Below are 14,312 nucleotides of genomic sequence, written 5' to 3'. Positions count from 1 at the left end.
CTTTGTCTTTGGGGCCTCTTCTTCCTTTTATAGGCAAATTAGCCCGACTACTGTAATTTTGTTCTTGCCTGAAAGCATCTGAAGGGTAGTGAGTCATCAGCATTTTACTTGGAATGCCACTGAAAAGTGTTCTTTGGCTGGTAGTAGGTTAGTCTTCATCAATTGTCACTTCAATGGTAAACAAGTGGCTTATATTTTGGCTGAGAAGGCTTCAATTTGCATTTGGGCTCGGTGATGGGCTTCAGGTAAGTTTCCTTTAATTAGGCACTCTTGGGCTTTCCTTCATTTAAGCCCAACATTTAAATATTAACCCAAACAGAAGTAGCCATAATGATGATCGAAAATGATATCTTTTACACATTAAGACTTAATGTTCCAAAGTTGATAGAACCCTAGTGCAAAGAACTTTTATTTTGCGAGTAGAGAATCCTTTTATAGGCATAACCTTCACCAACTTCCATCTATCATGGAGTGTTGGTTTTTAGCCGTTAAGAGTAGTTTCATCAAGAAGTGGATCAAAAGTAATTTCCCATGCATGAGTAGTTTACAACTCATATCAGTTTGTACCAAAGGCAACTGCATTTCATCCTTATCAATGATACGTAAGTCCAATTAGGTTATTTGCGACTTAGTATTAAGGTCTAGTGATATTCCTCTTCACTTGTAAGTGAGAGGTCTTATGTTCGATTCTCGTCAATTTGAAACTTATTTTTACTAGCCCATTGTGAGGCTTAACCCACTTGCCCACCCCCTTAGATAAGGTAGATAATATCGTTTGTTAAAGAAAAAAAAAGTCCAATTAGGTTATAACTTGCATTCTCCCACTTGAACGTAAACTAATTATTATATTGAAATGTCATGCCAATTACATCATTGATTCCTTATTGATCACATTTGTCGGAGTAAATATAGAAATATAGAGAATAAACTGAAGAATGACTTTGAGGTACGACTTGAATCGTTTTCTTAAAGTATTATTTGCCCATACTCGAATGAGTTTGCTAAAGGGTTCTTGCCATATCACTTTCAAGATACAACAAAGTATGAAATATTTGTTTAGCAAAACCGAATTATATTCCCTTAGAAATAACTAGAAAGAAATTGTATGAACGTGATGGAGAAAGAAGAGAGAGCAAGAAAATTATGTAGACAACAAATTTCTGAATGAATTAATCTTCTCTTCTTGTCATATTGGTTCAAAGAGGTCATGTCTATTTGAACATATATAAAGCATTATCCAAAAGGCATTTCATCATGAGGCTACAATTTAATGTTTTTTTATATTTTCAAAAGTAAACCAGCCTCGTTTTGAGTAAAAAATATATAACAAAAAAATTGGGACCGTACGATCTTTGATGAACGGTTGTTATTAATTGATCCCTGGGATCCCCAGTGAGGAGATCCAGATAGGATCTAATTCCAGGAGAAGGAATACACTTGTTGACAATAAATCATGTCTTTTCAAGAAACATGAAAAAAATGCAGTGTTTAATTTGAAGCGATAGTTTTAATTTATTCCTTATTCTTCTTTGGAGTATATGGAAAGAAAGGAACTCCTTTTTGTGGCAAGGCAAGGCACTTGAACCGACGAAACTAATTTTCCGGGCAATTAGTTGGATGAAAGAATTCCAACATTGGAATGGGAAAAATGAAAAATGCAGTTGTAAAGTTTCTCAATAATGGACGAAGCCAGGAGAAGGATGGTACTAGTGTAATTTTGATGCGGCTTGGGATGAAAATAGAAGTATTGGTGGCATTGGGGTGGTGATTTGGAATGATAGGGGTGATTTTGTGGCGGCCTTGGCAAAGAGGCATGATGCTAATCCTTCTCCTCTGCTGGTTGAGACTATGGCAACTAGGGATGCTGCTTGGTTGGTCAAGGAGAAGCAACTACATGCCTTGGTTTTCAAAAGGGATGTTTTACTTGTTATGGCAGCTCTTCAACATGATGGTCAACATGATCTCTCATTTTTTGGAAATATTCTAAATGATACTCGCTCGATGATTCAGGCATTGCCCCAATGGAAAGTTGGTTTTAACGGTAGGGAGACGAATATAGTGGCGCACAGATTAGCACAAATGAGTCTGAGTTGTGATAATCCTATTCTTTGGCTTGAAGAACCTCATGATGTAATTGTGAATCTTCTTTTTGAGGATAGTAATTCCTAATTTGTTTGGTGCGGAACACTTTCTTTTTCCTTTCGACTAGGTTGAAATTCCCGACAAGGTTTTATTGAGGCCCATTGTTTGCACCTTGTCCTCATTGATTGTACGTATTTCTATCGTTAATGAATATTGTACCTTTTCTCAAAAAAAAAAAAAAAAAAAAAATTGAAGAGATGATTGTTGTGCAATAACCCAACTCTATTCTCTCCCAATACAAAATGCACGCATATACATATACAAATAATAAATATATATATTCTTGAAATATTCAACAACATTGAGTTTCACGTTACTAGCATCCTCACATCTATGAGAATTAGTTCAAATCTCAAACTCCAGAAAATCAATTGCAGTTGATGGCACATGCACTCTAAAATTACAGACATTCAAGTCTAACCTGTATGATGTTATTTTTCAGAATTTAATGAATTCAACATTCATTCATTCCATAAACCAATACAGTTTATCTTATGGATTATATTTGAGCAAGAGTAATACTAGGGAGACTAAATTTGTAGATTAAATTTTAGAAACTAAAAGACATGGAAGTTAATGATTGGTTTATTACGTAAGCGTTGATAAACGTGCTTATTCCTACTGGTGACACATCATTTAGTTTGCAAATTTAATATCCCTAGCATTACTCTTTGAACAATCATGACTCACTTACTGGATAGTAACCCATGAATTACTCATGTCAAGCTGTCATAACATAAGTTTTGCAACTTAAAATAATCATTGAGCTTAAGTAGTGCAAAGAGATAAGCATTAGAGGGAGGTGGGAGGATTCACTCTTGTTATGCCAAAGGAAAGGCAGCTCGGAGATTAGCAGAGGTTATGGAATCAACTCTCACTTGGCACGAGACACCGTACACTACACAGAAGAACACTAGATTGTATCTAACTGTCCTAGTGTCATCAATGGGCTGTGTCCTCGGCTTGGAGCTTTCTTCACCAGTTCCCATAACCTTTTATTTTCCATCTTTTCCTCTCCTAGTGGCTTGGCTTGGTCTCGCTCCCTTCTTATAAGGTTTATGGCCCCTTTATAGAAGCTCTATCATTGTCAGCGAACTCCAAGGACTCGTGTATTCCTATCCTTGTGACATGTGTTTTTAACACTCCCATTGACATGTTCTTTCCACTTTTGCCCACGCGTTCATATTGAGGAACAATACGATAATGTATTATGCTAAAAATTCATAAGTGTCACGACAAAATAGTCAATAAAAGTCAATACTTTCTCTTTAGGGATATTTTGGTAATTTCACACTTTCAGAGATTAAAATATTCTAAATTTAAGGACAGGTCATAACACGTTTTGTTATAAAATCGTTTTGTTCAAATTGAACTAAATTGTGTATGTGCATTAATCGTTGATTGTTTTAGAGTGAAATTGAACTGAATTGACTTTTGCCTAACCCATATTGTTAGTGCAACGCAATAACAACACAATAACAATATGTCAAAGAAAACATAACACATAAAGAGGCATGAAACCACTTTTGAAACCACTTTTTTTTTTTCTTCTTCTGAACAAACAATTTTATCTATACTAAGGGGAGGAGATGAGCTTAGCATCATAATAGACTAGCAATAATGTGGTTCGAATTCGTCTTTGGTGAGAATTGAACCTAAAACCTCACTTACAAATAAAAATAGATATCAACAGACTGTAGTACTAAGTGGCTAAAACTAAGAAGAATATCACATATTAGGTGAATAACAATGCTCTTTTTTTCTTTTTCTTTTTGTTTTTTTTCTTTTTAATTTGGATTCCCTTCTCCTAATTTTGTTTTTATTCTAATTCACCTCCACTAATTTTGTTTTTATCCTAATTCCCTTCCACTAATTTTGTTTTTATTCTGATTCCCTTCCACTAACTTGGAATCCGAATTCCGAATACCCAAACGCCCCCCAAAAAACTTGAAAAGAAAATGATCGGATTGGGCACCTCCTTGGGAAAAGCGTTAAGTCCCGATTCCTATTTTTTGCCCTCCCTCCCCCTCACTCCCACCACCATCTCCACCTTCTCACTTTCCTCTCTCTCCTTCTCCTCCAACAACCTCACTGGTCTCTCTCTCTCTCTCTCTCTCTCTCTCTCAAACTCCAAATTTGGCAGGAAACTGACGGCGTGTTTGTGAAAGCAGGGAAGAGGAATTCCCGGAATTCAGTTTTGCGCCGGCAGAGTGCGGGCTTCGAGAGCGAGCCGGAACTAACGAGCGATTCGATGGAATCGGATAAGGAACTTCCCGAGTTTAACCGGAACCTGTATCCGAATATCGAGCCCTACAGTTCCGGGTTTCTTAAGGTTTCCGATATTCACACAATCTATTGGGAGCAGTCTGGAAATCCCGACGGCCATGTGAGTTGCGATTCTTCGTCCAAATAAACGACGTAGATTTGAGATTGTTGTTCGAATTTGTAGTTTTTTTCGGATACAAATTTGAAGTTTTTCAGTTTTGTTCACTAGAGTCTGATTCTTCAGTTATCTGAGATTTCAAATTCTGTATTTTTAGAAAACGGGGATTTTTGAATCCTCGGAAAGTATTAGGATTTGGAAATGAACTCTGCTGGAGAAGGCGGCTTTGTGTCGAAAATACCATATTAACCGTGTTGGGTTGGGTTACTGGTCTTTGGTTTAAAATCTTGTGAATTATCCTGCAGCCTGTAGTTTTTCTTCATGGAGGTCCAGGAGGAGGAACTTCACCAAGTAATCGAAAATTCTTCGATCCTGAGTTTTACCGGATCATTCTATTTGATCAGGTTGCTAATTCAACCTTTATGATTAGTTATTAGATGCATTTTAGTTCGTCCTACATTTGATATCTGAAATTATTTCGTTATTACTAGAGGGGTGCGGGGCAAAGTACCCCACATGCTTGCTTGGTTGAAAACACGACATGGGATCTCATTAGTGACATTGAAAAGCTCAGGGAACACTTAGAAATTCCAGAATGGCAGGTCAGTAGGTTGTTTATAGCTTTCGATAAAGAAAAAGCATGCTTCTTTCATATTTCCGATTCTAAATTCATAGGATTTTGGTTATTTCATCCAGGTTTTTGGTGGGTCATGGGGGAGCACACTTGCCCTTGCATATAGCCAATCGCACCCTGACAAGGTGCATAGTTTTGTTGATTTACATTTCTTTTGTTGGGATTCCGATTCTCTTGATACAGGTCATCTGCACTTTTTAATTCTCTACTATATGATACAACTTTTGACTATTCCGTCATGCTTGTATAGGTTACCGGAATTGTTCTTAGAGGGATTTTTCTTTTAAGAAAGAAGGAGATTGATTGGTTTTATGAGGGTGGTGCTGCTGTCATATACCCAGATGGTATGCTACAATTCATTTGTGTTGGCATGAACCATATAATCTACCTTATGGATTGCTCCCCTAAATTCTTATAATTTTCAAGTACATGTTCATAGTTTCTCAGAACCTTTTAGCACTGAACGATTACTGCACTATTCTTACAATTGCATTAAACATATAAGAAGTGCAATGTGGAATTTCCATTATTAACAAAGGGTTGTTCAAGGCTTGCATTTCTGATGTAGTGATGTTAGAAGTTGATAGAACTCGTAAATGATTCCTAGTTATAGAAATCATCAACAAAGAAGGATTCTTTTTTTTTTTCCCCTAGTAAATATGCTTGATAATTTCATGTCTACTATTTGGCATATTGATTAGTTTTATAGTGACTGATTGCTTCTGATATTTTCAAATATCCAGCGTGGGAGCCATTTAGAGATCTTATTCCAGAAAATGAAAGAGGATGTTTTCTCGATGCCTACAAAAAGAGATTGAACTCCGATGACCAAGAAATACAAGTAAGACTTACCTCGCTTTGGGCATATGCCGTCTTTCTTAAATAATGTTTTAAGGTCATCTTATTGAAAGGACCATGCTGGCTTTGGGCATTTCGTAGTATGCAGCTGCTAGAGCATGGACCATGTGGGAAATGATGACTGCCCATCTTCTTCCAAATAATGAGAACATCAAGAGAGGGGAGGATGATAAGTTTTCATTGGTACGTTGATTTACTGATTAGTATAGAAGATCTTGCATAATTTATTCACTGATGACTGAAATTCTCTTTTGACGCACACTGATATTTGATTTCCTGTCTCCAGGCCTTCGCAAGGATTGAAAATCATTACTTCGTGAACAAAGGATTTTTCCCTTCAGATGGATTCCTGTTGGATAACATTGATAAGATACGGCATATAAAAACAATGATCGTACAGGTAGGCATTTTATTATTTCTCAAACTGTCAAGGACATGCTCTGATTGGAACAGAAAACATTCAATCTTTTCAGATTGGGCTTTTGATATTTGGGGATGTAATGATTTATCATATGTTGTTCCCCTGTCATATTTTTGGTTTAGGAATCAGTTAAAGTTTTATAAGTACCATATCTAAGACATCGGTTTAAATGGAAAGTATAGTACCATTGCTTGCTTCCCTTTGCTTATGCATTTAGTTTGTGTATAATGCTTGCACATCATGCCTTGAGAGATGAATTATTTCTTTATTTCATTTTTGTTTGTACTTTCCTTGTTGTGACCATCTAGTTCTCTCCCCCTGTAATTTTATTGTTTCCAGCAATAAAATTTGTTCCGTTTCGAAAGAAAAATAAATAATACTTAGGGTTTATAGAGTAATAGCAAGTTAGCAACTGAGATTTGATATTGTATGAAATTTTGATATTTTACTTTATAGTTATTTGATGCAAATTTTCCCCATTAGTACGATAAATGTGTTCCAACAGAATCTGCATATCAAGTACAGTTAGTCCTTTGAAACATATGTGCTTATGTATGCCCTTCATTGTAAATGTAGTATCACTTGTGAGTTGAAAGAACTATAACAATTGACTTTACAGGGAAGATATGATATGTGCTGCCCCATGATGTCAGCTTGGGATCTTCATAAAGCATGGCCGGAAGCTGATCTCAAAGTATGTCGGCCATTCATTTTTCTGTAAAATGGTTTCAGGTTAATATACTAAAGATGTTGACTTTTTTCAAAGCGAGCGGAAAAATACTGTAGCTGCGAGCCAAATCCATGGATAGGTCTCATCATTTACCAACAAAGCCAGTGTATTTTACATAGAAAGGGTTATTCAAGAAATATTTTATTAACTGTATTGCATATTGTCCCGTATCATGAGTACTGTTATGCACTCGACTGAATTGCTGTAGTCTTAGTTCCATTTTTCTTCTATACATGATGAAGTTACTGAACCGTTTCGCTCGTAACAGGGTATCATGAGTACTGTAATGCACTCGACTGAATTGCTGTAGTCTTAGTTCCATTTTTCTTCTATACATGATGAAGTTACTGAACCGTTTCGCTCGTAACAGGTTGTTCAAGATGCTGGGCATTCTGCTAATGAACCAGGAATAGCTGCAGAACTTGTGGCTGCAAATGAGAAGCTGAAGCACATGAAGAAAGGACAATAGGAAGAGAAAGACGAGAATGCATACCAAAGAATAAGCAGCGGCCTTCCCGTTTGGCGGGCGCAGTTGGTTCCAGATGAATGCACATAATTGCATGGGTATTTGGACTATTGTATCAAACTGTGTAATGTTCCCCTTTGAGGATTCGGCTTTCCAATACCCTGAAAACCCGGAGGTGCGGAATTGGATGGGGGCCGTGAAGTATATAAACATTCTACTGTTTAGTACTGGACGTTGGAAAGGATATCAATCATTTCTCTTCTATTTCAAGAAAATTTAGTGCCAACAAATAATGAAGAAAGACAAGTTCCTCGTACCGTCGAGTTTCCCTAAATATTGCATGTTTCCTTTGAATGACTAGATACAATTCAAGCCTCTAATGTTCAATACACCCTTTTGCTTTCTTTTGCTTCCAAGGAAATAAACAATTCCCGCAACCAAATACAATTCAATGATATTATTGAACAAACAAGATATCACACAACAAAACAAGCTTAATTTTATTGTTCATCCAAAGAGTCGTTTTCCTTGTGCAGCCCTGCGCAGGTCTTTGGTACATGGATGTTGTGAAAATATGGCTTTTTGGGAACAGTTGTAGGCCTTCGTCCCCTTGACAAATGACCTGGAAGGGGAAGAAGCGGAACCTTTGGTTGCCGGAGAAGCACTGCATGGTGCTACAGCTTTCTTGGGTCTTATCTTTCTTGAAGAAGTTTCCTTTATTACACTAAGCTGACAAGGTGTCCTGGAGGAAACCACTGCCTTCTTTCTACTTGAATCTACCCTGCAAAAGAGAAGGCTAGTACGATTCAGTTTTGATGAACACACATCCTTTGTCATTTGAGATGATAAATGACAAAAGAAATCAATACTCACCCTCTCCGTGTCACAGATCTTTGCTGCACCTTTGGAGATTTAGTCCTTTCCTTTGATTTGTGCTCTCTCTCAGGGCTGGCCTTTTCGTATGTAGAAACTTTACGTCTTAGTGGAGTAACCACAGATGCTTTTCGTTCAAAGTCTACCTTTGGGGTCTTCAAACAAGTAGCTCCCTTCATTCCCTGCATAAATTAGACGAGCTTGGTCAGACCTCTACGCACGGAACCTTCAAGAGTATGCTATTTCTATCTTCCCTACGACAACTAACTTACATTTTCTTTCAGTTGTGTTCTTCTGTCTAATCTCTTTTCACAGTGTCCCTGGGTATCATTTTCATGTTCACTTTGTCCAAGGCAATTTTTAGTTATCTGATCAGGAACGAAAAATGCATTAGCCTTGAGCTTTACTCATGACATGATAAAAAGGGGTGATCGAAAGTTCAATTACGGACTTACCTGTATCACATTCTGATGTTTGCATGTGGACTTTGCCCCTGGAGTCCCGACTAATGTGATCTCCTTCAGCGGTGCATGAACTTTTTTCTCCGAAGTTGCTTCCTTAAGCATCCCTCTTTCCTAAAAAGAACCCAAAACATTTCAGATAAAGCGTCAACGTTATTCCTGTTTATTAAAGAAACTGGTCACAACAGGTTTCACATACATTGGTTCTAAACCTAAAAGGCTTGGGATTTGTAGACTTCAGTTTCCTATACTTCACCCCTTGAGCATTGCTGGCAGCAGATGTGGAGCTTTCTTTCGGAATCTTATCTGCTTGATTGACCTGCATCATTGTTCAAATGTTAACAGGCATAAAAAACCATGAGGGAGGAATGAATAAACATACACACTTCGAAGATATGATTTTCTCGTATATTTTCAGGGGGTTATAAGAAGCAACCTTTTGTGACTTTTTTGAAGCATCATGCTTGCCGAGATTTATCCTTGTGGAATAATCATTGATATTCAGTCCTCTGCATCAAATGTCAAAATTTCATTACAATGGTGTTCTACGAAAAAGAATATTTGTAGAAAAACGAATGGTAAAGATGTACTAGTACACGCACCTGTTCTCATCAGAGGCTGTATTATTTTCTTTATCATCATCGTCGTCAACTTGTTTAAGGGTGCTCCTCTTCTCTGATCTTAACTTTGTTTTCTCTTCATAACCGTTTCCATTATTGGCATTTTCCTTATTGTAATTCTCTTTCGAATCCTTCTCTTCAGAACCCGACAAGGAGGTAGTATCACCGTTCAAGGTCTCGGATAGGATTTCAACTTGATTCTCACCATTCAGTCTTCCACTCTGAGAAGTGGCTGACATGGAGAACCCTTCCAATGCGCCTTCCCTTGATTTTTTATCAACTTCCATGTCACTGGAATCATTATTATCAACCTCTTCACGAGGCGCAGGATCACAATGTTGTCTCAAGTCTTTTTCCATGTTCTTTCTCTTCAAGGTTTTGGCTTCCCGGCCCTTGCAATTATTAGAACGCAAAGAATCAAAAACCCGGCTTTTGACCTCTCGCCCTCTAAACTGTTTTCTTGAGATATCTAAAGGCAACAGCTTGTTATACCCCAAAACATGTTTCTTCCCACTTGTGATCTCAAGTTTCTTCATAGCTGAACAAATTTTTCCCACAGGACTACTCCGCTCCATTGAAGCCTTGGTTCTCACTGGCTTCTTCGGAGAGTGAAAGACCAGAGCTTTGGCTACCGGCCGACTATTCTTTGGGACCACAATGTTCTTCAGTTTGGGGTTCCTAACACTTCGAAATGTTTCTGAATTTGAGACGGGCTTCCGATTTCTTGGTGTAGTGAGAGCCTTGGACACAGCAGTCGGTTGCTTTGCTTTAACATTTGGTGTTGCACAGATCTTATGAAGAGGTTTTCTGGCTCTATTTTCGGCATCAGCCATCTTATGAGAGAAGGAAGGAATCAGGGCCAACCTTGATACTCTAGGCTTGGAAGATTTTGCAGGAGCTGTAAGTGGGCATTTCAAACTAGAACATAGCAAACAAAAGGAGCATGGAATTGTTATAAGACCCATCACAAAAGCAGGAAAAGGAATTGTAATTTGACCAACTGAGAGCTTTTCTTTTGCCAATATACCTTGGTGCTTTTCTGGCCAATGCTTTACTAAGTTTCACATTAGGACTTCTTGCTGCCATAACCTGCAAACCTCCAATACTTTAGTAAAGTGAACTAATGTGATTCCAATTCAGACAAAATCTGGAACTTATAATCGCACCCGAAGAACGAAGTTCCTGTAAATTGCTTCAGAGTCCAATTCTTCTTCATGCTTCTGATCACATCCTACAAAACAAACACCAACATACTCAAAATTTATTACCACAAAAATGGCGGGTTTTATACCAATACCAACTGGATCAACCCATCAAAGTATGAAACTCAAATTAATGATCTTTAAGTCACCTAATTTAATGCTTTATCCCCTCAATTTTCTCAGCATCCAAACAGAGAGCTCCACTCAAATTAATTATCTTTGAGTTGATTTTATTCATTTCCTAAAAACCCATCACCTAATTTAGTAATTTGTCCCCTCAATTTTTCTCAGCAACCAAACAGAGAGCTCCAAATCAAACAAATCAGAGTAGAAATTAAAATCAAAACAGACTAAAAGCTAAAATCCACACTCAGTCAATCACAAAAACGAATTTCATCTTCAAGCTAAAAAATCTTCAAAATTTGAAACCAAAAGAGCTTTTTCTGATTACTGAAAACAAAGGGAAGAAATAAAACTGATGGGATACTGGGTTAGATTGAAACGAACCGACTCGCATGCAGAACCAGTACCGGTCGTCTGGTCGGTGCGGGTCGGAATCGGTAAAATCAACGAACTTGGGGGCCTCGATCTTCTCGTAGAACTCGTCCCCGCCTTCGTGGCCGCTTTCAATCCCCACACTCTGAGTTTCTTCTTCCATTTCCGCAGAGCGAACGAGAGAGGGATAGAGGAGGAGTGTGTGGTTGCGTGAGCGGCAGCGGAAGCGAGATTTGGTCAGAGAAGGAGAGTTTGAAGAGTGAAGGAGTCGTTAAGTTTTAAATTTGGCTCTCTGTAAGTAGCCGTTGGGGAAAGGTTCTGATTTTCGGACAATGAGGTCACTGAAACGGTCTCTCAGGGGTGGTTTAGTCATTTGGTCTTCCTGCCGCCAACCATCGGATCTACCAACGGGTTTGCCAGTTTTGACGGTTAGTCTACAGTATTGCACGGACGATGGTTTTGTAATGCAATTCGTTCATGTACGGGTGTTTTCCAATTTTTGTTTCAAAATTTCGGAATCAGATCGGATTGGATCACAATTTTTAAATTGAAAATTTTTGGCATATTCAGAAATTTTATAATTGGAGTAATCTCGGAAATTTGAGATATTTTTTTTTTAATTTTTTTGAATATTCTCTAACTTTATCGTAGGTACAATGTATTATTCTTCCTTAATATTTGGTATATGTTTATGTATGATTTCAATTAATTTTGTGGTATACTAATAATATATGTTTATCCTTTTTAATATATAAGTGTGTGTTTAATATAAAAACAATGAACAAAATGCATCAAAATTAACAATAAAATAAAAAAAATTGATTACAAAATATATAGTTCAAGTAAATAACTATAAACAATCGTAATATTTCGGAACACTTAAAAAAAAATTCATATTTGAAATTCTCAAAATCTCTAAATGCATTCCAAATTATATTCCAATTTTTCGACAAATATTTAGATTAAGAATTTTCGGTTTCAGATTCAAAAAATTTACTATTGGAATCGGGTGTATCATTCCAACTTGAACCCCTACGTGCGCCATTAACAACCTACCTTGACACAGTAATAGGACATCCACAAGGCAGACACCAACTTTATTACAATATTGGCAATGTAATTATGTGTTATTACATGCCACTTAATACATTTAAAATTCGTGAATACTTCAATGTTATTCTTCTCAGGATTAATTACACCAACATTCCTGAACTTTTTTGAGTTTTCACAAAACTCCCTCATATTTGAAACACTACACACCCTTCACGTTTTAATTCACTCTCACAAATACCCGTCGACCAAAAATTCGCCTATAAAAAGGCAAATCAATGTTTTTGTTGCCACTACTTTTGTTGCAAGGTGCTGATCCTAAGCATATCTCAGATTGAGGCGTGACATATATAGTTTAACATACCATTTTTTTCTAAAAAACAATAAGATTTTTTCCTCGAACACTTGTGCAGTAGTAGATCCACAATTTTGAATTCCAAAGGATCCCAATGTAAAAGAGTCACGCTTTCTTTAAATGAAAATATCATACAGTGCTCAAATTTTATTTTCTTTTTAAGCGAGGCATTTTCTCAAGCACTTGGGTTTACATGTAGTCATCTGATGAGCCAGTTTGGACATTTGGCCATAGATGCTGACAACTTCTGAACGAGCCTGTTTACATATGCCAACAACTTCTGAGCGAGTACGTCGATAAATGTTGATCAAACCTTATTGAATTTGTTTGACGCGTAATCTTAAGTGCTTTTGACACGTCCTACCAAAATTTGCCGAGTAGACATTTCATCCAATACTCAAAGCCATAATAGACACTCGAAGGATTCCTAAAGAACCTTCCTAGGTATTAATTTTCGGCCTCTGGCGTCCAATTGGTTCCGAAATCATTTGGTCCCTTTGATAGATCAGCCCGTACACGTGTTAGTAAAAAATAAAACATCCTCTAATCAAGTAAAAAGTAACTATTACGTGGTTTATAGCATAATTGATAACTTACTCTATATCGTATTGTTGATCCTAAAAACTACCAAGCTTACGTGGCGCGTAGGCTGAGTAATTAATAAGCTAACTACGTCATTTGGTTGTGTGTGGGCGTGCCACTCGTCAACCGAGCTCGGTCGGGGAGTAAAATATGTTAATGTAGCATTGGGCGCGCTGCTGACTTCTCGATCTTACGATTACGACCGAGGAAGGAACACGTATCAACCTTCGAGTTCTAGAGCCTGAAGACAAGGCTGCTAGTTTTGCGAAGTTCAATATTAGATTCAGCTTTCAATATGTCGAATGTAGTAACCTGGTAACACCTCACTTCACCGAGTAGGCTGATGAGATGACCTCTACAAGAAGGATTCAGAAATACCGAGACTTAGATAGGTAATCAGTCAGTCGGGAAGCAGTGCTGTTTATCCAAATTGAAGGTGCTCCTTGATTGGCTGATTCTACGACTCTATTGTTGTTTATCCAAACTGAAGATGTCGCTGGTTGCCTTCACAGTGCTGTTTATCTAAACTGAAGATGTGTTGGCGAGAGAAAAAGAAAATAAAGATCTCAAGGTTGTTGAGAGGTTTCACGTAGAGCGAGAGTTTGCACACGGTAATTTTATGTGTAGAATTGGAGGGGAGCTTGAATGATGCACTCCCTTCTCTATATATAGCAGCGAACCTACTCTTAGCCAAACCAACTCGGACTAGAACTCCCAAATCCAATCTGATTAGGATTCGGCCAATCCTAGTTTTAATAAGTTTTTGAACCAAGCTTTATAATGAACCAGATTCATTTCCTAATTCTTAGCGGCTTCAGCCTCGAAACCTCTTGTTGTACTGGGATTCGACCACTTCGCCTTTATCCAAATTAATCCTCATTTCGATAGAACTCAGCCAATCTGATTGGACGGCCTACGGTGGCTGGATGGCCCACAACACTTCTAGGAGATTACTAGGCCGAGACAACTCTAAACTCGGCTCACAATATTATTTTGGGCCCAAACATTGCTCTTTCACTTTTGAGGTCTTCGGCCTGCAA

General features: G+C 37.7%; 1 protein-coding gene and 1 pseudogene across 1 annotated transcript; one reads left to right on the top strand and one right to left on the bottom strand.

Moving 5' to 3' along the window:
* The first annotated feature begins 4,054 nt into the window (after nucleotides 1-4,054).
* LOC137728020 (proline iminopeptidase) lies at nucleotides 4,055-8,038 on the top strand. The gene is made up of 11 exons (XM_068466898.1): nucleotides 4,055-4,236; nucleotides 4,314-4,528; nucleotides 4,831-4,929; nucleotides 5,017-5,127; nucleotides 5,222-5,284; nucleotides 5,410-5,503; nucleotides 5,903-6,000; nucleotides 6,099-6,200; nucleotides 6,304-6,417; nucleotides 7,058-7,132; nucleotides 7,539-8,038. Exons 1-11 carry the CDS (start codon nucleotides 4,101-4,103, stop codon nucleotides 7,635-7,637), a joined length of 1,206 nt encoding a protein of 401 aa, XP_068322999.1. The 5' UTR covers nucleotides 4,055-4,100; the 3' UTR covers nucleotides 7,638-8,038.
* A 96-nt stretch (nucleotides 8,039-8,134) lies between these two features.
* On the bottom strand, nucleotides 8,135-10,796 carry LOC137728226 (uncharacterized; annotated as a pseudogene).
* Between the last annotated feature and the right edge of the window lie 3,516 nt (nucleotides 10,797-14,312).

The sequence above is a fragment of the Pyrus communis genome, chromosome 3 (genome assembly GCF_963583255.1).
Source record: "Pyrus communis chromosome 3, drPyrComm1.1, whole genome shotgun sequence".
NCBI lineage: Eukaryota > Viridiplantae > Streptophyta > Magnoliopsida > Rosales > Rosaceae > Pyrus > Pyrus communis.
The sequence above is the reverse complement of the archived record's forward strand: the minus strand, read 5'-3'. Positions and strand labels throughout refer to the sequence as shown.

What these genes read in the sequence shown, in the direction of transcription:
- LOC137728020 (XM_068466898.1), top strand. Translation starts at nt 4,101, where the DNA reads ATGATCGGATTGGGCACCTCCTTGGGAAAAGCGTTAAGTCCCGATTCC. An exon ending in TAGAAATTCCAGAATGGCAG is followed by an intron (nt 5,128 to 5,221) that starts GTCAGTAGGTTG and finishes TATTTCATCCAG; the next exon opens with GTTTTTGGTGGGTCATGGGG. An exon ending in GGCCGGAAGCTGATCTCAAA is followed by an intron (nt 7,133 to 7,538) that starts GTATGTCGGCCA and finishes CGCTCGTAACAG; the next exon opens with GTTGTTCAAGATGCTGGGCA.